The sequence below is a fragment of the Tenrec ecaudatus genome, chromosome 4, assembly GCF_050624435.1.
Source record: "Tenrec ecaudatus isolate mTenEca1 chromosome 4, mTenEca1.hap1, whole genome shotgun sequence".
Taxonomy (NCBI): Eukaryota; Metazoa; Chordata; class Mammalia; order Afrosoricida; family Tenrecidae; genus Tenrec; species Tenrec ecaudatus.
Genome location: NC_134533.1, coordinates 57,321,829 through 57,346,348, shown reverse-complemented (window position 1 = coordinate 57,346,348; position 24,520 = coordinate 57,321,829). Strand labels below are relative to the sequence as shown.

The following is a 24,520-nucleotide window of genomic DNA, read 5'->3' as shown; positions in this document are numbered from 1 at the left end:
TTAGCCCTCCTCACATTTTGCTCCAATGTTTTTAAAGTTTTTCTTTTCCCGTGGTTCCATTCTTCTTTGTCAGGCAACTGAAATCCACTGGAGAGGGAGTTGAGTGGCCTCTTTACCATTGAGTGGATCCTCTGGGCTCCCACGGCTCATCAGCTGTGTGGCCTTGATGAATGGCCTAACCTCTCTGTGCCCCAGCCATCTCCTCTGACAGCGAGGAAAGGGACAGTGTCCCCCTCACAGGAGTTCTTCCCAGGGCTAAGACAGTTCCTCCATGTGGACCAAGAAAGAGGGTGTCTGGAGTAAAGTCAGGCCCAACCAGTGTTCGCCATTTTCAGGAGGTGTGAACACCGCTGCTGCCTGCCTTCTCAGTGGCATGTGCAAGCATCTCTCATAGTAATCCACATGTCGTTTCTTCACAATGTCTCCCCCCCGGATTCCTTCAGATCTTTGGCAGCAGAGGCTTACCAAGGAGCGGAAGGATCGCCAAACAGCTTCCTGAGCGTTTCCTTCAAACCCCTCTGCCCTCTCTTGTCTAGTCTTGGCCTTGCTGACCTTTGGGTGTCACGTTTCCAGAAGACTCTCCACTCTCCTGGGTCCCCGTCTGCCAGGGCTGGGACGTGCTGCTCCCCTGTGGAGCTGAGTCCGAGCAGCCTTCACACTCTGTCATGGATTCGGCTGCGTTCCCAAGCTAAGGTGAGGGTTTAACATTTGCCCCAAGTAACCTATCTTGGCTCTCTTTTCCCATGCCATAGGTTTTGGGACGAACTTGACTACCTGAACGGGGGCTACAAAACATGAGGATCTCTGTGAGGTGACCAGCGCGTCCTGCGGCTGTTCCTCCCAGGCTGGACCTGCGGCTTGAGAGCCGTGATTTCAGGTAATTCGTGAATCCTCTCTTGGCAATAATGGACCCGGGCAGCAGGGTAGTCAGGCACCTCATCATTTGTGCTAGCCAGGCATTCTGGCCAGAAGAAAGTGGGGTAAACTGTGTTTGTCCTCCCCAAATGGAAGTTCCTTCCAAACTCGTGTTCTTTTCCTATGGGAGTGACCTGCTGGAAAGGGGGGAGTTGAGGAAGCAGGCGGGATGGCACCCCCAGGGGTTCTCTTGCTCGGGCCAGCGCCGTGAGGTTCAGGCACCAGTGGGAGGTGGTGACCTCCACAGGAGCACCCACTCAGGCTGGTGGATGTGATCACTGAGCACCTTTCTCAGAGCAACCGGAGGCCAAGGTAGCGGCTGAGAGAGGTCCGTGGAGAGAAGAGAAGGGAAGGGAGGGGACGAGGCCTGTAGAAGCAGAGTGACGGATAAATGGACCAGGGCCGTACCGGCAGCAGGGAGGGCCTGGGAGGTGAGAGAGCGTGGGTGGTCCTGGCTGCTCTTATCTCGGACTCTATTCTGTGATGATCTGTACCGTTTTCACTGGCTGGTCTTCCAAAGTAGAGGCTGTCTTCATCTTAGTGACCACCCACCCCCCGCCCCGCCAAAATCTGGCATGTTACTATGTTGCTGGAAGGCATGCCTCCAACGTGTCCAGCAGGTGGAGAGGATTCAGCAGAGCTTCCAGACCCAGACTCGCTAGGCAGGCAGGAGGGAGAAATGACATGAATAGGCCCAGAAGGAAACCAGGAAAATGCCAAGAAACTTGTAAACACTATCAGAAGGAATTTTTAAAAATACCCATTGGGGCTGGGAATTATTGAAACTGTTCCAGAGGATAGTGTGTGTGCCCTTTGACCTCTCCGTCCCACTTGGCGGAATTTATCCTGGGACGTGGTGGCCCAGGAGCAGAGATAACTGGACAGACATGCACTGGGGTTAGAAAGGGGGAAGTCCGGGCACGTCTGCCCGCACCAAACCAGACCACACCTGCGCCCGCAAGCTGATCCCGCCTCAGAGGGATTCTTCAGGGTTTTTAGGACTTTGAATCTGTACGGGAGCAGACAAGCTCATCTTTCCCCCAGGACCAGCAGCCCCACCCCTATCGGCCGGCCTTACTTAGCCACAGCTCCTAGCAAACCTACAGCTCCTAATGCCTGGGGCACCGGTGCCCGGTCCGGGGGCCTCATCTTCGTGCTTTCCTGAACAGAAGCATTGACTCCTGCCTGCCTCGGTAGCTGTCCGTAGTGATCAGTGTCCCCAAAATACAGGTAGAGAAACAGAGGCACAGAGATGTCAAACGTGCTCACGGTCACATGGCTCACAAGCTGTAGCACCAAAATTCCGAAGCTGCCCAGCCATGAACAATTATGACCTAGCTCTGTATTCATTGACAGAGCACAATGAATGTCTGGGAGGCAGGAAACAGTTTACCAGGATCACACAGCAGCCTGTAAGTAGCAGAGCTGGGACTTGACCCGGGGTCTGTTCAACGCTAAAGTCCAAGCCACTGGTGCCAGGCCAGGCCAATTCTGCAGGCATGGGGAGAGCTGGAGTGCACCACAGACAGAGGCCTCAACCAGCGCTCATGTTTCACAGGTGGCAGAAGACAATGCCTGGGCATGTCCAAATACCAGAGGCCCCGCCGACTCCTGCCTCATGCCACATCCCCAGAGAAGAGTGACTTCCTGGGGCTGGGTGCACCTTATCTACTTGCTCCTACTCAGGCTGCCAGGCCCCACTCTGTTTCTCCATCCTGTTCCTTGGGAGTCCCACATTTTCTTCCCTGCCCCCTTGACTTGGGCTGGTGTTTTCTTGACTCTGTTGTGCTTTGAGCTATAGGAACAGGGCCCTGACATGAATTTTCTGCCTAGATGGTTTCTCCATCATCTCTCCAGGACGCTCGAGTCATAAGCCCTCCCGGGCCTCCCATTGTCAGCATTCTGGAACCTGGGCCTCGGTAGGCACCTGGGGGTCTTCAGCCCCACCCTCTTGTTTTGCAGATGAGGATCCTTGGGCCCAGGGAGAGGGAGTGACAGCCCCTGTGTGTGGCGCTCAGACCCTTGACCGCGGCGGTCGCCAGGCGTGGTGTGGAAGTTGGAGTCCCTTGCAAGGTACTTGTTGGCCTCATTTTGGGGCCAGCGCAGCCTCGTGCTTTCAGAACAGAACACGGCAGAAGGGTTTGCAGATGGGTTTGCGTAGTATTCATTGCTTCATACAAGGCTCCCCCAGCTAGGGACTGCCCAGGACTGAGTGGGTGGTCAGGGCCAGCGCCTAGCATAGCTGTGGGGCTTCCAGTTTCTTCCCCCAGTTTCACAGCCTCCACCCCTTGTTGGAACCCCTGAGCTGGCCACACTGGCTCACATGCCTAGGCCTTTACTCATGCTGCCTGCGCCCTCACCAGTGTTTCCTTTTTTTAATGTTGCCACTGAGTTGACTTCCACCCATGGTGACTCCCCACCTGTGCTTCACAGGCATGACAATGTACCATTCAGGGAAGTCCGTCCCCAGGTTGACTTACAGTCCAACCTTTTGGTATAGCCGTTTGCCCCACCGGGGACTGCCTGTAGAAGTGCTGAAGAAGTCAGCAGACATGGTGCAGGCCCTTCCTTTAACTGAGCAACTATCGGGACAGATGTGCTAGTGCGTGAACAATACCCCAGCCCCCCCCCACACCACCACCACAACACACACACACACACACACACACGCACACACAAAATGGCCCTCACCCACTTTAAAATCATTAGTTGAAATTAACCTGCCTCTGTGTCCCCCCCCACCCCCCGTAACCATTCCAGAACACCTAAATATGGCAGACCAGAGAATGGACATTTCTTCAACAATCAGTGACTTCATGTCCCCGGGGCCCACCGACCTTCTCTCCAGCTCCCTCGGCACCAGCAGCATGGACTGCAACCGCAAGCGGAAGGGCAGCTCCACTGACTACCAGTAAGGCCTCTAGCCTCCTCCTGCTCTGGTTCAAACGTGGGCACATCAGATTGTGGGCATGGAGTGCCTGCTTCTCCTCCAAGAGGGGCTCCTCTGGTGGAAAGGGCTGGGAGTAGATCAGAAGTCAGGTGGCAGAGCAATTGGCTGGTTGCTTTGTCTCTGCCTTCCCCACAACCCTCCCCTGCTCCCCTGCCCGCTCCAGCCTGCAGTCCGGGAGGGAGTCTCTAGCAATGCTGAGGTCTTAGTGTCCCCCAGCCCTCACTTTTCCACAAGAAGGGAAGAAGAGCAGCTTTATAGTCAAGTCCTCTTTCCCCTGTTCTTCACCCGCTCTGGCCCACTGAGTGAGAATGCAATCTCAGTGGTTCCCAGAGAGCTTTGCCGGGGCCGCTCGCTGACAAGACAGCATACCCAGGCGCTTAATTCACCTTTGTGCACTGAATGAATGAGTGAATGGCGGGCGACGCTGAACACTGGATCAGAACAGGGCTGTGGTCCTGAAGCATAATTTAAAGTAGCATAAGCTTGGTATATTAAATACCGTATATACGCGAGTGTAAGCCAACCCGAATATCAGCCAAGGCACCTCATTTTACCACAGAAACTGCCTTAAAAATGTGTTGGAAAACTCGGCTTATCCTTGCGTATATACGGTAGTGTTTTGTTTCTTTTTAGACTTGATGACTGTGTGTAAGTAAATTTCCACACTTAGAGCCGGCTGACCCCCTCTGGATAAGCACCCAGTGTCTCTGGAGGCACACTTTGGTTTTGCCGAGGCAGCGTGTACAATCCTATCCACCGTCCCCTGGAGAGCTTTTCTGTTGTTTTCATGAGGGAGACTCTCCCAGGAGGTGTCCCCACTACAGCAGATGTCCTTTCTGCTGAAGTTCACAGGTCGAATTTGGGGAACCCAGTGGCTGGAGGTCAGATGCCCACTAGGAGATGCTATGAGTAATCTGTAAGTTATCCGAGAGAGCAAATGCCAGGGGATGGAGAGGGTGTGAGGGCCGTGAGGGTCTTGTGCCTTACTAGTACCTTTCCAGCAGAAAGGACCAGGTGGTGGTGTCAGTGAACCCCCCCTGCCTTGGGCAAGCAATGGTGGAGTCCCTGGCATATCCTAAGACCTCTGCTGCCTGGATCTGTAGCTTCCCACCTTGTCACCACCCAAGCCCGTCATGGTTTCCTGGTGGGTGCCAGTGTGCCGACCTCTACTCCATGGAGACTATATTAAGTCTCCCTGATGATCTGCCTGGCCTCAGTGGGCAGATGCGCTTCCAGGCACAAGGGAGCAGGGAGGGGCAGCCTGGGCCCACACGGCCTGCATGGTTTCCTTTCAGCCATAGGACCAGTGGTAGCAACTCTCTGCCTTGGGAAAACCGAGGGCTCTGGTTGGGAACCACCAGTTCAGAAGGCCCGTGATGTGGTGCCGTTCTCTTTGCCCTCGAGCTGCAGTTGTTCGCGGGGCCATCTCCTCCTTCCTTTTGGATAAAGGAGAAAAGGAGGTGGGGAGGCAGCTGGTGGCTACCACCTCCCGCGGGGGATGCTCCCTGCAAGGGTTGTAGGTCAGTTTGCTACTGAAGCCTAGGGTGTCATGAGACTTGAAAAGAGAGGCAGGCCCCTGCCATCACACTGCCATCACACACACCCCTCGGCCCCACTTCTGCACCCCAGGCCCTCCCTCGAGTGGGTAGGCTGGAAGCCCCAACATTTGATAGCAGTGCCTAATGAAGAGCTGCCCTGCTGGGGACCCCTTTGCTGGTGCCTTGGCTTCCCACTCCTCACGCGACACCCCCACCCCCAATATATGCGTGTGCACACGTGTATTTGACGCTTGGTGTATTTGCAAGGGGCATACGCTCCATTTATCCAGAATGATGGGGGATGGGTGGTGCCGGCGGTGGGTGATTCAGACGCCGCATGGGTTTGGGTGGCAGAGCTGTCATTTCTTTGTGCTTTTTAAAAGCGACTCTGTGTCACGAATCTGTACTGTGGCCATCCACGCTTTCTGGATCAATGAGAACCTTCTGTGTCCTGATGAGAGCTCGCCTGTGTATGTTTGTTCAGCGGCTGCCACATCTCTTGTTTTTCTTTCAGAGAGAGCATGGACACAGACAAAGATGACCCTCATGGAAGGTACCGGTGTCTCCATAGTCACTTGAACCTCAGGGTCCCTCTGGCCATTCGCTTGGCATGATTACACATCCCATTGCGTAGGCCGGGCCCCACCAGTACGCTCCATGGGGGTAAGCAAGGCGGCCTCCAGCCTGGGACGCAGGATGGCTGCACCCCCACCTCCCGCCAGTTGGCTAACAACCACAAGCCCTTGGGTGTGTGTAGGGAGAGGGGGCAGGGGCAAAGCAGGAAAGCGTCCCTTTGCCAATTGTGTCTAGGTATTTTCAGTTTCTGTTTTGTACCTTCCAGGTTAGAGTACTCGGAACACCAAGGAAGGATCAAAAATGCCAGGTGAGCTTAGAACTTCACTTGTCTGCAGAGTAACCTCGTTATGGTGACTTTGAGGGCTCTGGACGAAGCTCTGTGTGTCTAGCCGTCTGGTACCGTCCTGCCCTTCAGGAGCAGGAAAGAGAGGCTTGGGGCCAATGTGGCTGTCTGCCCAGCTGTGCCCAGTAGGCTCAGCCAGCTCCCCCTCCTTGCTGAGCATGTTTAGCTTAAAGGGGACTTGAGGGCAGTAGGACACAGCCCAGGTCTTTAGCAGGTTGCCCCTTCCTGCCCCAGGGCCCACAGGAGGCGCTTTGGGAGGGGCCTTCACTGGGCTGTGTCTCAGTTCCCCATGCTGCCATAAAAGCCTGTAGTGGATGCCTGGAAAGGACCGGCACTTTTGTCTGGTAGCCTCGGGACTAAACATTCAAGTCCGGGTCTCTGCCATGTCCATTCTCTCTGCAGTCCCACTCCCTGGAGACGGCTGGCTCCCAGGCCTTCCTTGCTTGGAGGCAGGCCCTCACGTGGTGTCTGTCTTTCTCCAGTTGTGTGTGTGTGTGCCTGTCCTGTTCTTTTGATAAGACACGGCTCACAAGTGATTAGGTTTAGGATTCCCCCTTACTCTGTGATGAGCTCATTAATACAACAGCCACTACCACAAAAATACCTTATTTCTAAACGGCATATTTACAGAGGTTGAGGCGAAGATCCCTACTTTAAGTTAGTAAGACACAGTTCGCTTAGTAGCAGACTGAACATTGCACCCAGAGCCTGTAGCGTGGGGATGGCCCACGCCCTTGAGTAGACTCTCTAACTTGGTCCTTCTTGCCTCCACTCACACTGGACCCCTTCCCACATGGGCATCAGTGCTGTCACATTATGACCCACAGGGTTAGGGGCCTGCCGGCAGTCAGCAACTAAACTGAAACTCCTGCGTTCTCCCTACGCTTCAAGCACACACATCTCACATTCTCAAGAACAGGCACATACATCAGGGGCAGATCGCTGTGGGCGAGAGTGTGCCAGCGGCTGGCACCTCCTGGGAGACCGGAGTGTGGCATTCTTGGGAGGACAGGAAGCCCTTGGGCACAGATGAAGCATCTGCTGCTTCGGGTGGGGCTTTCCTTGATCTGAGGATGGTGGTTTGGACCATGAACCCGGGCGGGAAAGCTGTAAAGGCCCTCATCTGGCTGCACAACGATTTCTTCCCAACCTCAGTGCTGCCCACTGAGGCCCCACAGGACCCCCAAAGGGGGGCTGCTCCCGAAGCCTCCACCTCCCTCCTTCCTTCCACCCCATCCACCCACAAAGACAATGAGGAGGAAACCAACCATTGGGCTTACTCTGAAAAAAATAATAATGTCTGTAATACTTCTTTTTAATCCCTAGGATAAGGTACACATCAAAAACTAGTACTAGCCTGGGATGGGACCACTTTTTTGGTGACTTTGGTAGCAAAGCCTAATTGGAAACCTGACAGATTCCTGCAGTTGCCTTGTCCGGTGAACGCCGAGGAGGGCTAAAGCTTACTTGTCTTTGTCGTGGTCCCGTGGTCACTGTCCTTGACTGCAGCTTGTGAGAAACCCTGTTTGCTGTCGTTGCCCAGGGAGGCTCACAGTCAGATTGAGAAGCGACGCCGGGACAAAATGAACAGCTTTATCGACGAGTTGGCCTCTCTGGTACCAACATGCAATGCGATGTCCAGGAAATTAGATAAACTCACCGTCCTGAGGATGGCTGTTCAGCACATGAAAACCCTTCGAGGTGAGAGCCTAACCCTCCCTGTCCTTTGGGTGCTCAGCCCACAATGATCTCGAGTCTCTGAGGTGAAGGAGCCACTTGGAAATGTGTAGCCTCGGGGTAGGTGGGCGGCGGGGGAGAATGGAAACCAAACTCACTACCTTTGAGTCAAGGCCGACTGAGCGTCCCTACAGAACAGGGTGAAACTGCTCTTGTGGATTTCTGAGACTGTCGCTCTTCACGGGAGCAGAAAGCCTCTTCTTACTTCCTCGAAGTGGATGGTGGTTTCAAACTGCTGACCTTGCAGTGAGCGGCCCGTCTCGTAACCACTACCCCACCAGGGCTCTTCAAAGGGTACTTCATTGTCGGGCGAAGTGATTATTGAGGTGCAGTTCTGCAGCCACACGTCCCCAGGCAGATGAGCCGTGTCCTTTGCATGTCTCTGAACGTGCAGCGATGGGCCTCAACGCAGAGCGGCGAGGACATACCAATGCCTTGATGGGCTGTGTCTGGGTGTGCGTCCCACCTAGGTTGCTGTGATTAGATGCCCCTGCGTCCGTTCCCACTCACAGCGACCCTGTGCAGCACAGAACGAAACGCTGCCCGGTCCCGCAGCGCCCTCACCTATGGTTACGTTGGGGCCCACTCTTGCAGCTACTGTGTCAGTGGTTCTGGTTGAGGGGCGTCCAAGCACACATCCCACCTGTACAAGGTCAAAACCCAGGCAGGAAGGTACCCGTAGTGGCACAGGGAAGCAGAGTCTGGGCATATTCAAGAGGACAGTGTACCCTGGTTCCTTTGCAGAGTGAGGCAGGGGTGAATGTTGCTCGCTACTGCTTCCTGTCAGGGATGAACACTGATGATGCGCTCATCTTCCTGCAATTTCCCCAGAAGCACATGATTCTGCCTTCCCTTCGTTGTTCTCCAGTGTGCTGGAAGGAGACTCTCTCCTGATCATGGCGAGGGTGAGGAGACAGACAGGACCGTGGGAGTGACTTCCCCAAAGCGCAGGAGAAAGCTGAAGTGTGTCCAGCAGTTAGTGACTCCTGTTCGTGGAATTTTCCACGGCCAGTCCTGCACTCGGAGGAAACTGGTGCGTGGCGCTCCGGCCCCGGACCTGCCTGTCAGACTCACATCTTCCTGTTTCTCAGAGCATCAGAAACAAGAAGTAGCTGGTTTTGTCTGACCTTTTGATCATGACTCAGAAATCTGATTCTATCCCATATTTGAAGATTCCCATTAATGAAGATGGTATGGGTTAAATGATTATAAACGTACTCAGCTCACTGACATCCCATCGAGTCAGTGCCAACTCTCAGTGACCTTATGGGACAGGGTAGAACTGCCCTTTGGGTTTCTGAGACTAACTCTGTCCAGGAATAGAAAGCCCTGTCTTTCCCCCGAGCCCAACACCTAACCACAAGGACAAATGACAGACTAGCTTCTGTTACATTGGAAGGGAGTGGCGGCGGGTGTCAAACTCCAGTAAAGGGCAGGGGTGTGGGCGGATAATAGATAATGTGCCTGTTCTACTGAGATGAGAGCTCCCCCCCCCCCCCCCACTCTCTGCCTCCATCCTGGGGCCCTTCCACTTGCTATGAATTGGCTGCGTTTTGTTCTTGGTTTTGCTGGTTTCATTACCTGGCTAACCATTCTGCAAGTTCCAGGTTGTTTACCGCTGGGCATTTTTCTCTGTTAAGTTTTTGTTCTCCTGAAGCATGCCAAGCGGGCAGCCTCTTAAACAGGAGAGCCCTGTCCCCCTCTCGTCCCAGGAGCTCGAGCTGCATTTACTGAAGTCATGCACTGGCCTGGGCTGCCACGCCCATTCAGCTCACCCTGGCAAAGAGGAACGTGCCCTAAGCGCCTTCTCGACCGACTGGCTCACGGCCTGGCAGTCTCAGTGATGGCCCAGGAACACCGAGAGTGGTAACTTCCTCAAGTTACCGCTGCACGGCCCACTTAATGTCGATTTCAGAAAGAGAAAATCCTCCCGAGAAGCGACCCTCAGTTTGCTTTAGGGCTGCCTTTGGCCTGAGAAGCTGACGGTCCCCCACTCCCCCCGTTTGCCAGCCTGCCTGCGCTGCTGTGGGCAGGCATTCTCTGCCCCGTGGAGCGCTCCTGGCCCTTGCAGAGTCCTGTCCAGGGCCCGCTAGCCTTGTCTCAGGGAAGGGATAGGAAGATCAAATCCCATTCCCAGCTGGGAGAGACTCGGACGGTCGAGAGGAAGGTCCGCTGCAGTGCTGTGGCATGGGACCACATCTGACCAGTAAGTGTCCTCAGCCTGTCCCCTTCGTGTCCCCCTCCAGGCGCTACCAACCCGTACACAGAAGCGAACTACAAACCCACCTTCCTGTCAGATGACGAGCTGAAGCACCTCATTCTCAGGGTATGTCTCCGTCGTGGGAGGGCTTTCCATTCCCTTTTACACGTCCTCGGAACCCGGCACCCGCACGCGTGATTGTGTGCGTGTGCGTGTGTGCACGCGTACCATGGGGGGGATGGGATGTCTTGGCAGTGAACTTGTCTAGCTCACTTCCTCTCTCGGGGCCTCCCCTCCACCTCAGAGTATGGGCAGGCCGTTTGATCCTCCCTCAGTAATTCCCTGCTCTTCTCCCCTTTCCGGGGCAAAAGCTGGGCTTGTCATTTTCCAACTGAAGGGACACATTTTTTTCTAAGGTAGGATAAAGCTATCAGACCCACTGGACCATGCAGCTTTTGGAAAAGGCTTGGAAACTCATACTGTTGAGAATTTCTCTCTTATCCTAACAGCCCCTGGTGGACAAAGGCACACCAAGTCTTCTGCCCAACTTTGGTGGGCCCCGCGGGAAGCAGGTGGGAGGGACCGAGGCTTCCCCGCCTGCCTGTAGCACTGGCTCTTGCTGCGTCTGCAGAGGGCCCGCGGAGGTAGCGTGATGGGCAGCATCAGGCCTGCAGGACTGCAAGGCATGGGACGGGAGGATGAGACGAGTCTGCAAAGAGGGCTAAGAACCTGGATTCGGAAACGTGGCCGCCTGCAAATTATGTGGGGGGAAAAAGAGCAAAAAGTCCCCCCAAACAAAGGTGCCCCCCCACCCGCTGGGGCTCACGTGGCTGCTGAACGCCCCCCAGAATCACGGCACCTTCCTTGTACAGGAGCAGGCAGTGTTTTGACTTAAGATAGGTCTCTTTTATCACTGGACACATCCTCTCATTGGATGGCCCCATGGCCCAGCCCATCACTGACGATCCGCGGAAGCTTCTTGTGCTTAGTAGGTCCGGTAGGCGTGCCTCTGCTCTTCCTTCATCCGCCAAGCATGTTTGAAAACTCGCTGGCCGCAGGTAGCGCTGCAGGAGCAGCCACGTCAGTGAGAAGCGCTTTGCGGAGGGCGGGGCCTCTGGTCACCACTCAGGACAGTTATTTAGACACCCAGAGCTGCCTCTGCCTTTGAGTTGGCCCATCTCATGGTGACTCCACGTGTGGGAGGGGCCTACGCTCTGTGGCGTCTTCAGGCAAAGAGTTTTCCGAAGTCGGTCCCCTGACCTTCCTTCCACGGGGCCTCTGGGGGGGCTGGAACCTCCAGCGTCAGTGCTATCAGCGAGCACGTGAGCCACTTGAGCCTTCTCTAGCCCACAGCAGCCACCGAAAGTACTGCCCCTTCATGGCCACATTCTCGGATCTCCGGGGTCGGTGTCCCCTGGGTGCATTGGGGGTTTCTGTGTCCAAGTCTGCTCAGCCTTCTGCCCACTGGGCATTCCCTCCGGGATGCCACTGGCGCTGTCTTCCCAGGTGCCTCTCTGATGCCACGTAACCGCACCAGTGAAGCGCCTCAGCACCCTTCTCTTGGGAAATATGACTGTGACTCAAGCAGAAAGTTATTAATACCCCATGTTTTTGACAGAATAAGCCTTTCAGCAGATGGTGCTTGGAAAACCGCCTCCCCTCACTGCCATCCCTGCCCCTGGGCCAGCTCTGGAGAGACTCGCCCCCAGCCTCTCCCTGTCCTCTGGCTGGTAGCCCATGTGAGCAGCAGGGAGCCCGACCCCACGTCCCCTCTGCACTACGCAACCCTTGGCAAGCACCCTTCTTTTTCCTTCTGACCCAGGAGTTCATTCCCTGGTGCTCTTTAAAAATAAATTTTGTTTTAACAAACAAATGTATTTTATCGCACTTTCGGAGGCTAGCAGCCTAAATTAGCATTACCATTAGGAGAAAACACTGTGCATTCTGGGGGAAGGTCCTTGTTTCTCTTCATCCTGGTGTGTGGGCCATTTCATTCCCTAGTTCTGGAATTCAAGTCCACCCCAAAGGCCTTTTTGTGGGAAGGGAAGAGCAACTTTCTCTAGATTTTTCCAAAGGCTGAGGAAAGTCAAGCCAAATAGGAATCCAGTGTGATTTACAAAACCAGCCATTTCAGATGCTGACACGCTGCCCAGAGAGTAGCCTGTGGGTAGAGGGCTTGAGCTGGGGACAGGTGGGGGCAGAACTACCTCTTAAAGGGCCCTTCCAACTTCCGATTCCACCAGTCTACCAAGAGTTCTTATCAGTAGATCAATAAAACAATTTCTCTGGGCTGTCATGCAATTAAAAGAAAATACTTGGGCTGGATTCTGCTTTGAAATACAATTCACTATAATCAGACAATATATTGATGTACATGTGAGTTTGTGTATATATGTGAGTGTGTGTGTGTGTGTGTGTGTGTGTGTGTGTGTGTGTGTGTGTGTATCCAACCCCAAAACTTAATGCCATCGAGTACAACTGGCTCCTAGAGCCCCTATCAGACAGGGTAGAAGTGAGCCCCGTGGGCTTCCAAGGCTGACTCTCTATAGGAGTGGAAAGCTTCACCTTTCTCCAGTGAAGCAGTTGGTAGTTTTGATCTGCTGACCTTGCTGTTAACAGCCCAGTACGTAACTCACTCCACCACCGGGGGGTGGGGGTGGGGGGTGGTGTGTGTGTGTGTGTGTGTGACATACACGTCTCTGTGGGTGTCTTGGAGACAGACTCCTGGGGAGGGTTGGTTGTCAGCATTCTGATCTGGGGCTGGCTGTGGCGTAGCCCATTAGTCTTCTTGGGGAGGCCTGTCCTTTATTGGCTGTCAGCGTGATCACCAACCATGCTTCCTCACGTGTGACAACTTGCTTCTGCATTTCTCCTAATCAGGCAGCAGATGGATTTTTGTTTGTCGTTGGGTGCGACCGAGGGAAGATTCTCTTTGTCTCGGAGTCGGTCTTTAAGATCCTCAACTACAGCCAGGTATTGTCCATGCTCCCGTGCTCCCTCACAGTGCTCCGCCGCCTCCCCTCTTTCAGAATCACTGCAGTGAGCAGGCCCCCTGACTGTTTCTCCCCCAACTCCATCTTCCAGGAAACTCCTAACTTCCGCGAGGAAATTAATAAACTCGGGGAAGTCTTTCCATCTGCCCGCTCCCTGGAAGAACTGACCCTGAGCTGACTAGCAGCTTCATAACATGATCATGGCTGCAAAATGAGTACCCCACTGCCGGAGGACTGGGGAGGGGCATAGGGTCGGGTGAGAGGGAGGGGGCATGCAGCATCAGAGAGTAAGCAAGATGAGGATTTCCTCAGACTGTGTTTGCAGGGGCATGTCACTCACAAGTCACTCAGCTCTGTTAACCTCAGCCACTCTGCAAATGACGGCAGTCACCCGTGCCCCTTGACCTTTGACAGGAGTACAGGGGCATTTACAAAAGCCGCTCACTCACTCACCTCACTCATTCACTCTCTCATTCACACACTCACCTCATTCATTCACCTCTCTCACCTCACTCATTCACCTCACTCACCTCACCTCACTTATTCACCTCACTCATTCACTCATCTCACTCATTCACTCTCACCTCACTCATTCACCTCACTCATTTACCTCACTCATTCACTCTGTCATTCACTCACTCACCTCACTCATTCACTCACCTCACTCATTCACCTCACTCATTCACTCATCTCACTCATTCACTCTCTCACCTCACTCACTCACCTCACTCATTCACCTCACGCATTTACCTCACTCATTCACTCTGTCATTCACTCACTCACCTCACTCATTCACTCACCTCACTCATTCACCTCACTCTTTCACTCATCTCACTCATTCACTCTCTCACCTCACTCACTCACCTCACTCATTCACCTCACGCATTTACCTCACTCATTCACTCTCTCATTCACTCACTCACCTCACTCACTCACCTCACTCATTCACTCTCATTCACTCACTCACCTCACTCATTCACTCTCATTCACTCACTCACCTCACTCATTCACCTCACTCATTCACTCACCTCACTCATTCACCTCACTCATTCACTCACCTCACTCATTCACTCTCTCACCTCACTCATTCACCTCACTCATTTACCTCACTCATTCACTCATTCACTCACTCACCTCACTCATTCACCTCACTCATTCACTCTCATTCACTCACTCACCTCTCTCATTCACTCTCACTCATTCGCTCTCATTCACTCACCTCACTCATCACTCTCACTGCCATCGAGTTGATTCCCACTCAGTGGCCCTGAAGGATGGAGTAGGACTGCCCACTGGGGCCTCGGAGGGCTTGTGAATCTTTATGAGAGTAGACAGCCTCCTCTTTCTCCCAAGGAGGAACTGGTGGTTTTGAACTGCAAACTTTACAGCTAGCAGCCTAATACCTTATAAAAGCTTCTAGGACAGAGTTTTTACCTGTTATGTTGAAATAATTATCATTCCTTCATTAGACCCGAGAGCACGAGCCTGCACGCACACACACACACACACACTTGTGTTTACATGGAAGCGTGGTAGGCAGAAGAGTTGAAGAATCAAAATAGCATTTGAATAAATTGGAATTCGCGTAGCATTTAACTTTATCAAAATGTTTTGCTCTTTTTCTTCTCAAAGTTCAGGGAAGTTTTTATTGTCTCCGTTAGCAGTCATGAGACCTGCCTAAGTGCAGAGGGGCATGATGGATGGTGGAGCTAGCCTCAGAGCCTGCACTCGGCACCTCATTGAGGGGGACAGGGGTGGGGGTTGGGTGTCACAACTAAAGACCAGGAGCAAGCATAGCCCTAGGGAGAGTGTGGGCTGTTTAAGCAGCAGAGTGACCCCCCTCCCCCAGTTCTCACATAGCTGTCCTGCTGCCCCGCACACTGGCTGTACCTGGACCTCGTGGATGGACAGATGGTCGTGTTCAAATAGGAAGTGCTTGCAGTGATCCTGCTTACAGATAGGAACGGAAGACCCAGGATGTGCTTGTTGAATGATTTCTGTCCCGCACGCTGTTCCCTCTCCCCACAGAACGACCTGATTGGTCAGAGCTTGTTTGACTACCTGCACCCAAAAGACATCGCCAAAGTCAAGGAGCAGCTCTCCTCCTCGGACACAGCGCCCCGGGAGCGGCTCATTGATGCGAAAAGTGAGTGCCGGGGTGGGGGCTCTCCTGGTCTCTCTCTCAGCTGCGCGCTCGCTGTCACAGCCGGGGCCTCAGGAGTCCGGCAGCCCTACCCCACCTCTGGCCCACAGGGGCTCTTTTTTTGCCCCTGTGAGAAGGAAAATAAAACCAAATTTATTGGGAGGCCCAAGAGCTCTTTTGACCCCATTCTCTCTGTTTTGGAGTCACTTCTGTTTCGGGATCTCAGTCATAGGCTCCTGAGTTTAAAGGGGACCAGCCAGTCTTGAGTTGGTTTTGCAGAATGGCTTTTCTGCCAGTATGCGTCCCTGATGTCCACTTGAGATGGCGTGAGATTGAGGAAGAAAGCTTCACGCATGTTCAGCCTCGTCTGCCAAAGAGCGTCCTTCTTAGACTCAATCCCCATCTAGCCGCCCCCTTCAGATATTGGGGCCGCTCTTCCTATTCTCACCTGTTTCCTGCTCCTGCGGGTACGCCCCCCGAGGCCCCCCAGCAGCTCTCCGCTCCTCTCCTCCAGTGCCAGGAGGCTGTGCGCTGCAGATGCTATGCCTGGCTCAAGTGCTGGCTCCACACTGTCCCTGGGCAGTGTGACCTTGGGCTAGTCACCGCCTCCTCTGTGCCACCTTCTCCTCCCCTGGGGGCTTGCTGGCAACAGACTGAAACCACAGGCTCCAGGTTGGCTGTGATGGCATTGCCCTGGGCCCCGAGCCCCCTGTGGCCTTCTCTTTCCCCCAGACCCCATTGGAATCGCCTCCTCTATGACCTTCTTTTCTTCTGAAACGTAAAACGCAGCTCCAGGACCTGGGAGCCTTTAGAGTCTGTGGCCCTGCCTGGTTTTTCTTTTTGTTTTTTTGCCTTGCGGTTGAGATTGAAGCCTTTATTTCTTTAAATATATGCATTTCTTTAACTAAATATGTATATTTAAATATATATTGGCATGTTTTGTTGTGTGTACTTTTACACACAATAAAAAATTGTGTGAACTTTTACACACAATAAAACATGCCAGTTCAGCAGTCGCTACATGGATTGGCTTTGATGGCCTCCTTCGAGTCGAGCACCAGCCGTCCCTCCTTTTCCAAATTCCCGCCCACCCCATCCACCTAAACTCAGCGCCCCAGTCAGCAGCAACCCCCTCCCTCCATTGGCAGTGACTGACAACTTTTGCTTTCTATAATTCTCCTTTACATATGTCACAAGGTCCATATAGAATACATCCATGCAAATAACACACACCCACGTGAACGTAACACATACAGCTCCCACAGGAAACCAACCTGTGAGGCCAGGTGGTGTGTCTGAAAACAGCGCCCCAGAGGGTCGACCGTGTGCATTGTTTGCCTCAAGTGAGATCATACATCATTTGCCCTGATTCGGCTAGGGGTCCCTGGGTGCGTGGGGGGCCACTAGCCAACAGCACCCGAGGCACCCGGGAGACGGGCCTGGCAATCTGTCTCTGCAAAGCCCGGGGGCAGCCCCTCAGGGCACATGTGTGAGGGCAGCCTGGCATTTGTTAGAGGCCTGAGGAGAAGAGGGGACCTATGTTTGCTCCTTTCCTTCACGATTCTGACCAACAAGACAGGGAGGCACGCAGACAGACAGACAGCACCCTGCCATTCCAGCACCACCACCGGAGTCATTCCAAGCACAGAGAGCAGGCTGTCCACTCTCGTGGGGCTACTAAGGGGAGGCGGCACCAAATAGGTGACAAACGGGGTGCGTTGGAAACACTGAGTTTACCTTTGCTCAGTGCCGAGGGCAGGCGGGAGCAGAAGAACCGTCCGTGGAGGGCTGGAGGGCTGGAGTCACGTGGCTGCCTGCTGCCCCTGTAGCAAGACCTGCAGGGGGTGGGGCTGGACCCCAATGACCCCTCGTCCCTGGGCCAGGCTGGGTGGGCAGGCTCCAAGGGGCATTCTAGGGATGACCACTGAGGTAGTGGCCACCCATGAGGAACCAACCCCTCTTCACAGTTGCTCCTGTGAGGACCACGGGGCACTGTGCCCCCAGCCCCCAGGCCTTCTGCCATGGTGAGTGGCCGGCATCTCCTTAGGGGGCTTTCCCATCCACATCCCCGGGGAGCTTTCTCCGCCCCCTCGTGTTCCCCCTCCCTGGCTGCAGAGCCGTTTTCTGGGATGGACCGCAGGGAGCCCCGTGGTATGGGGCTCCACGCTGGGCTGCTAGCCACGAGGCCCAGAGAGTGAAGCACGCTCCCCTATGGGCGAGAGGGCGGGGCCTTACCTCCCATAAAGCCTTCCGGTCTTGGCAACCACAGGGGTCGCTGTGAGTCATAACTCCATGGCAGCGAGGAGACACAACGGGAGCCCCAGGTATGCACGTCACATGGACTTTCATATTTCCTAGGAGCCGCTAGGAAAAATAACAATCAATGTAAAATTAACTTTACTGCTATATTTTACTTAACCTAATAAATCAAAACTATTTTTTCAACACGCAGCACAGTCCTGAGGTCTTTTACAGGCTTGGTTTCTGTGCCAAGTCTCTGGAATCCAGTGTGGGTTTCACCTCTCTGTTCAGAGCAGCCCTGCCCAGCCTGGAGGCCACGTCTGGCAGCCAGTGGCAACTGTGAAGGTAGCGCAGGCCTAGTGGAGGGGGTCGGGCCCTTGCTCACAGCCAGGCTGAGAACAAAGTGAGGGAGGCCTGCTTCCTCCTCTCCTTTCTTAAACCCCCCTCTTGGCCATCCTTCCCAAGCCTCCGCCCAGGCTCTGCCTGCCTCTGGAAGCTCCCCCCAGAGCCCCATCCAGTATCAGACTGCGCCACCGAGGAGCATGCACGGTCTTGGCCAGACGGGGCACAGCACTGGAAGCCAACACGGACGAGGGTGGTGTGGTCACATCCGTGCACATCGTGAACCCGCTTGACAGCTAGCGAAAGGGTGCAGTCTGCGCCCACTCAGAGGCACTTGAGAAGCCAGTCCTGGCATTAAGACTCCTACAGGCCCAGCTCTCGAAAGGCTTGTGGGGCACGTTCCCCACAGGCAGGGTGGCCCGGAGTCAGAATCCACCCAGCAGCCACAGGCTGGCTCATGTGTCCTGTGCTGACAGCCATCTTTCCACGGCAGCCTGCCATTCTTTCGCCAGCATAAGCTCATGCTGGGCAGGGGCCTGCTGGGTGCCCTGTTTCCCTCGCCCAGTGCCATCTGCAGACCTTTCAAAAGGTGCCTGTCCCTGGGGAGAAAGGCCACTCTCTTGCCATCGCCACGAAGCAGTGAGGCTGGGAGAGGGCTGTGTCCAAGGTGACACGCTCCCTCCTGACAGACACCACTGCTCTCAGTTTATCACGTTTTGTGTATTGATTTGCAGCCGGACTTCCTGTTAAGACAGATATAACCCCCGGGCCATCTCGATTATGCTCTGGAGCACGGCGTTCTTTCTTCTGTAGGATGAAGTGCAACAGGCCCTCGGTAAAGGTGGAAGACAAAGACTTCCCCTCCACCTGCTCCAAGAAAAAAGGTAACCGTTTCCCAGTTCTTTCAAACCTGGCCTCAAGCAGGGCTGTCTTCTCACTGCAGAGCTCGGCAGACACAGGTTCCCAAGCCGAGCTGACTGAAGTCGTAGGACCCAGGATCCCAGAAGCACAGTTTAGGACCGTGGAGGAGCAGTGGGACAGAGAGCAAGAGCAGGGCAAGCCTGGCGTATTCTCAGGATGACAGATGGCGGGGAAGGTGCTCTTTTTAAACTCCGTTTAACCTGGGTAGGAAGGAATGCTCTCAGACAAGACCCTAGGCACCTCTGGGTACCCCACCAATCCACTCCTTGCTACTTTCACAAAACGCAGTCTGCCCTTTTCTGCTTGCTTCCAACTGGGCCTCTGCTTCTTTGTTGAAGTGTTCTCCCCCATAAGCGCCCGTGATAGTGCTTTCTTCTCGCTGCTGCCACCGCAGGCCCGGCCCCTGGACTAGGTGCCTTAGAGGCTCCTCCCTGCCTGAGCTGGCACAGAAAGCCATTCACCGGCCACTTTAAATACCATTCACATGCCAGCAGCCTCCACAGTGTATTGTCGCTCCAGACTCTGCTTTGAACTCCAGCTCCTTAAAGGCCCCTCATTAAGGCCACCTGCATGGCTTTCTGGGGGGCATCGCACACATGGCACATGCCAGAGCGGTCACTCGGGCATCTCCATCAGCATAAGCAGTGCCACCCTCTCCAGTTGCCCGTGCCAGGGTCCTGGGAGGCGCCCTAGCCCCTGGCTCCCTATCTAGCCTGTTTACCATGGCCAGCCACAATGAAGTCCACCTACAGCAAGTGTGTTAGATCGGGTTGACTAGAGAAACAAATTCTGGACACTCGTATGTATATCAATTCAAAGAGTAATTATATATTAAGAAAACATCCCAGCCCGGTCTAGATCAAGTCCATAAGTCCAATATTAGCTCATATGTCTGATACCAAACTATAAAATCCTCTTCAGACTCACGCAACACATGCAATGACACTGAATGCAGGAAGATCACAGGCCAGTGGGTGGAAAGTCTTGTGGGAGCATCTCAGTGCTGGCGTGGGTCTCCACGTGGCTCCTCCAGCTCCAGGATGCTGGCCCCATCAGCATAGTTCCATGTGTCTTGTCAACAGGAACATGAAGCAGAGAGAGTGTGCTTCCTGCCTCCAGGGAGGAGGACAGGAGATCCCAGAATCCTCAGGAGAAGGCTATGCCCATTCAGAGGCCTCATTGGCTATGACCTGATTGACAGGCTAGACTCTGCCCCTTCACTCAAGTTGACAGGAGAGTATGTAACAGCCCTAGCAAGTTCATGGGGAAGACGGCTGTCCGATGCCGGGTTTACAGCCCTCACGAGCCCGGCCACTCGGCTCCTCATGCATTCCATCACACTGCAGTTGGGCAGTCCTTGTGAGATCGCCTCTGCTGCTTCGTTCCCTGTGTCCAGCCCTTTGTGTGGCTTGTGACTCAACAACGTCGGGAGGTTCAAATCCTTAGCCTGACCTAGACAGTCCCTGAGCACATTCCAGCCCAGCTGAGCTGCTTCTGCTGCTTCTACCTCCAAGGCCTCTGTGCTCCTTGTCACGCCTGATTGGCATGCCAGTGCCCTCCCGGTGCTCCCGCCAGCTCTCAGGGTAGAGTTGAGCAGCATCAGTGGGCGGCCACCTGCCTGTCCTCCTGCAGCCCATCTTCCGCTTCCTTGATGCCCTCGTGGTTTTGTGTTGGGGACTTTCTTACAGTCGCAGCCATCAGTTACTTGGGTGTGGATTTGTAGATGGTCTGTCCCCACGAGTCTGGGAGCTCCCGAGGGCAGGTCTGACGGCCAGTCCACTGTGTTCCAATCGCCAGCATCCACCCGGTGCCTGGGGAGCACTCAAGGGCTGGTTTGTGGTTGGTGTCCGCAGGCCTCCTACCTGGGCGTGTGCCGAAGCAACACTGTTTCTCCCTCTCCTCCACCGTGTCCTCCCTGAGTCGAGGAGTGACACAAAGGCCAGGGAAGTTGGCGTGTCCCCATCAAGCTCCAACAGTCCTAACTCCGGAGCTCCTCCTGCACCGCCCCACACCCTCCTCTTCTGGGATCGCTGCGATAGCCCGCTCACCGGCCTCCTCCCTCTGCGAGCTCCCCGCCTCGGAGGCACCTGAGCTTGCCCCTTCCCCTCCCACATGCCTTTGGAAGCGCTCCATTTTCTGTCGGAAAAAGATCATCCATTTGTTTTCAAATAACCCAAGGCCTTATGATCTGTCCCCAGCCTGCCCTTTCCCTCTGTCCTTTTCCCTCTGGTCACACAGAGCTCCCGGCCGTCCCCTGCACAGCATGTGCCTGTGTGCCACTGGGCATCCATGCTCGCCCTTCCTACATTCTTGTCCCTCAGCCAGGGCTCATCCTTCAGGCTCGATGCCGGGTCCTCAGGGAAGCGTCCCACTCCTCAGGGCGATGCACCTCCTCCTTCCAGGTGCACGGATGCCCGTGGTGTTCCCAGCTCTGCTAAGCCTAGAGGAGACTGGGGGGTAGCTATCTGTTTATCCCAGCGGCTTTCTGGAGAGAGAAGTCTTGTTTCCATTTTGTTGACCCACCACCCCCCTCAGCTGCCTACACCTCCAGTCCCCCGAGCCCGCATTGACACTAACTGTGGGCTTTGCTCTCTAGCAGATCGGAAAAGCTTCTGCACCATCCACAGCACAGGCTATTTGAAAAGCTGGCCGCCCACCAAGATGGGGCTGGATGAAGACAACGAGCCGGACAACGAAGGGTGTAACCTCAGCTGCCTTGTCGCCATCGGGCGGCTGCATTCTCACGTCGTCCCGCAGTCGGTGAACGGGGAAATCAGGGTGAAGTCTATGGAATACGTTTCTCGACATGCAATCGATGGGAAGTTCGTGTTTGTAGACCAGAGGTAGGACTCCGAGTGTGACCCCTGGGCGGTATCGGTGGAGGAGTTTTCAGCACCGAGCAAAGCAGAGGAAGGAGGGGGCCGCCATGTTGGCTGTTTATGAATAAAGTACTGGGCCTCGGGTTAAAAATAAATGAATCAGTGAGAAGGATCATCAACACAGAGCCTCCCTGTGTGCCCTGCTGGGGCATGTGGAGCCATGTAGTGGGTGTGCTCCCCAGGGCCAAGAGAGAGATGGTAGGCAGAGCATGAGTCAAGAGAGCGCTCCCGGACTGGAGTCTAGAAGGCAGGCCGTGGAGAAGAGGATCTCACTGCGTTGTCCGTACAGTCCTTGCTGGCCTCCTCCAGCTACTTAGAGTTTCATTACATTAACTACAGATAAAAACTCTGCTCCTGAGGGTCCCAGTAGCCGAGCCGCGTGTGGCGTTGCTGTGGTTGCAGCAGGTTCTGTTGGACAGCATGTTTCTGGTTCTGCAGCCTCACTCCATGCATGTGGATGCTGAGGACCGGCTGCAGACGGCCCACTCCCGGATTCACAGCAGATGGGCAGATGTGGGAGAAGGGCCAGATGTCTTAATTTTTCACTGCCCACCCGCTCTCTCTTAAGACTCCTCAAACCGCTCACTTAACTGCTATCGAGCTGATTCCGACTCCATACAAGCCTAGAGAACAGGGTCGAACTACCCCTGTGGGTTTCAGAACCTGGAAGGGAATAGAAAGCCTGGTTTTACGCCCGCTGAGCAGCTGGTGATTTCAAACTGTTGGCCTTGAGATTAACAACTAGCACATCGCTCCCTACACCATCACAGGCTGACAAGGCCTCTGGTATTGGAGGTAACTTCTAAATTTCGGGCCAGGAAGCAATTCCTACTTGGGATCCTCATGACCGTGGGGGCTGGAGCAGGTGTGTGATTTTCCTGAGCTGAAAGCAGCCCCTCTGCGTGGGGTGTGGATTTCCATTGCTATCTGGTCACCCTAGAATGGTCTCACTTTACGACCTCCTAAAAGGTGCTTGCTTGTGATCACAGCCCCGTTGGAAGGTTTCTTTGAGCTGTTTTCCCTGCCTTCGTAGCCTTGATAAAATCCAGGTGCCCAAACATCCACAAAACTCGCTGAAAAATCCACCCAAGTTTGTGTTTTCGGTGGTGGTGGCTTAATGTTTTGTAGCTTTAAGCTTGGCCTCATCAGCGTGGTAGCACGCTTCATCTGCTAGGAAATTGCTATTAATCATCCTAATGGATTTTCCTCTTTTTTTGAAAAACTCCCTTTTAGGGCAACAGCTATTTTGGCATATCTACCGCAAGAGCTTTTAGGCACGTCATGTTACGAATATTTTCACCAAGATGACATCGGCCACCTGGCAGAATGTCACAGGCAAGGTAAGCCGGTCTGTGCAGAGGCTGTTTAGGTGGGAAGCCGCGCTGCTTCTACACAGCCCACAGAGCCTTCGGGAGAATCGCCCCCGGCAGGGTGGGAGGCCGCCAGCCAGGCGCTCCTCAGACCAGTGTCTGTGAAGAAAGGAAGCGGGTGCTCCGAGGCCCTCTTGGTCCCCTTCCCCACCTGGCACTTGTCTGTGCTTCGACCAGAGCCGCTTCTGCAAGACGGAGCTGCCCCTGTAAAGTCTGAGCAGGGCCCAACAGGACTGTTTCCCATGAACCACCCACAGAGGAGGCCACAGCCACGCTCATGGTCTCTCTGCATTCTCAGTGTTGCAGACGAGAGACAAGATTACGACGGACTGCTATAAGTTTAAAATCAAGGACGGGTCCTTCATCACATTACGGAGTCGATGGTTCAGTTTCATGAACCCGTGGACCAAGGAAGTAGAGTACATTGTCTCCACCAACACCGTTGTTTTGTAAGTGCTTCTCCTGCCCAGACGCTCCCTTGCTTTCAAGAGAAATGCAGTGGGCTCCCGCCCCGGGGATGGGCGAGGGCAGCAGCCCTCATCACGATCTGTAAGGCCACCCTGCCTCTCCTGGGAAGCCAAAGTGAGCGCCCGTTCTCCTGCCCTGCAGGCCTGGCATCCTGCAGGCCCGCTTTCAGTGCCCTGGAGGGACGGGCTGGGCCAGGCTGAGGGTGGGTCGGTATCCATGCCCCTCAGGCTGGAGGCCTGAGTGTGGGCTGGCCTGTCACTTGCTAGACAAAATGGAGAGGAAGTCACCTCTCTTCTGGCCCACAGCTCCTTCCCCAGTGTCCAAACCCCTCTTCTGGTTCGAGGTCCAAGGCCCCTGCTGGGGGCTGGGGTCCCATGTGCTCCAGGCTGCCCAGAGAGCAGGTGCCACGCCCACATGAAGCCCACCCCAGCAGGGAGCCAGACCAAGGCTGGCTGCTGCCCATCAGGTTACTGAATGGCAAGGAGAAGCTGTTCTGTACCCAGGCAGGGACTTTATTTTCTGGCCCATCCCAGTCCCCAGTGGACACTGGACATCTTGGCCAAAGGGGAACAGTGCTCAGCCCTGAGCAGGCTGACTGACATGTCCTCATTGCTGGAATGTTCACAGAGCCAACGGCCTGGAAAGCGGGGACCCCAGCTTCCCACAGCTCACAGCGTCCCCCCACAGCATGGACAGCATGCTGCCATCTGGAGAAGGTAACTATGGGCCACTCACCCTCCCCGAGGGGCTGGGCTCCCAGGGTCCTGCTCCACGGGACAAGGGAAGCCCCCAGAGGGTGCTGTGTTGCTTTGGCCTGAGCACCAAGGACACTGCCACCTCACTTTCTCTGTCGAACCTGGACTACTGGGAATGTTTCTTTCTGTTCATGTTTTGTTTTTGTTTT

General features: G+C 54.6%; 1 protein-coding gene across 5 annotated transcripts in view; it reads left to right on the top strand.

Moving 5' to 3' along the window:
• The window catches only part of BMAL1 (basic helix-loop-helix ARNT like 1), a 125,252-nt gene that overhangs the window by 89,771 nt on the left and 10,961 nt on the right, over positions 1–24,520 (top strand). For 3 of the 5 annotated variants that reach the window (XM_075546025.1, XM_075546026.1, XM_075546028.1), the window contains 14 exons: positions 753–877; positions 2,878–2,988; positions 3,676–3,826; positions 5,918–5,956; positions 6,245–6,286; positions 7,866–8,023; positions 10,306–10,385; positions 13,140–13,232; positions 15,281–15,398; positions 18,713–18,862; positions 21,496–21,742; positions 23,012–23,118; positions 23,447–23,597; positions 24,244–24,332. In XM_075546025.1, coding sequence (XP_075402140.1) covers positions 3,687–3,826; positions 5,918–5,956; positions 6,245–6,286; positions 7,866–8,023; positions 10,306–10,385; positions 13,140–13,232; positions 15,281–15,398; positions 18,713–18,862; positions 21,496–21,742; positions 23,012–23,118; positions 23,447–23,597; positions 24,244–24,332 — 1,414 coding nt within the window. In that variant the 5' untranslated portion in view covers positions 753–877; positions 2,878–2,988; positions 3,676–3,686. The remainder of the gene's footprint in view (positions 1–752; positions 878–2,877; positions 2,989–3,675; positions 3,827–5,917; positions 5,957–6,244; positions 6,287–7,865; positions 8,024–10,305; positions 10,386–13,139; positions 13,233–15,280; positions 15,399–18,712; positions 18,863–21,495; positions 21,743–23,011; positions 23,119–23,446; positions 23,598–24,243; positions 24,333–24,520) is intronic. The other 2 variants (XM_075546027.1, XM_075546030.1) reach the window with 1 other exon arrangement.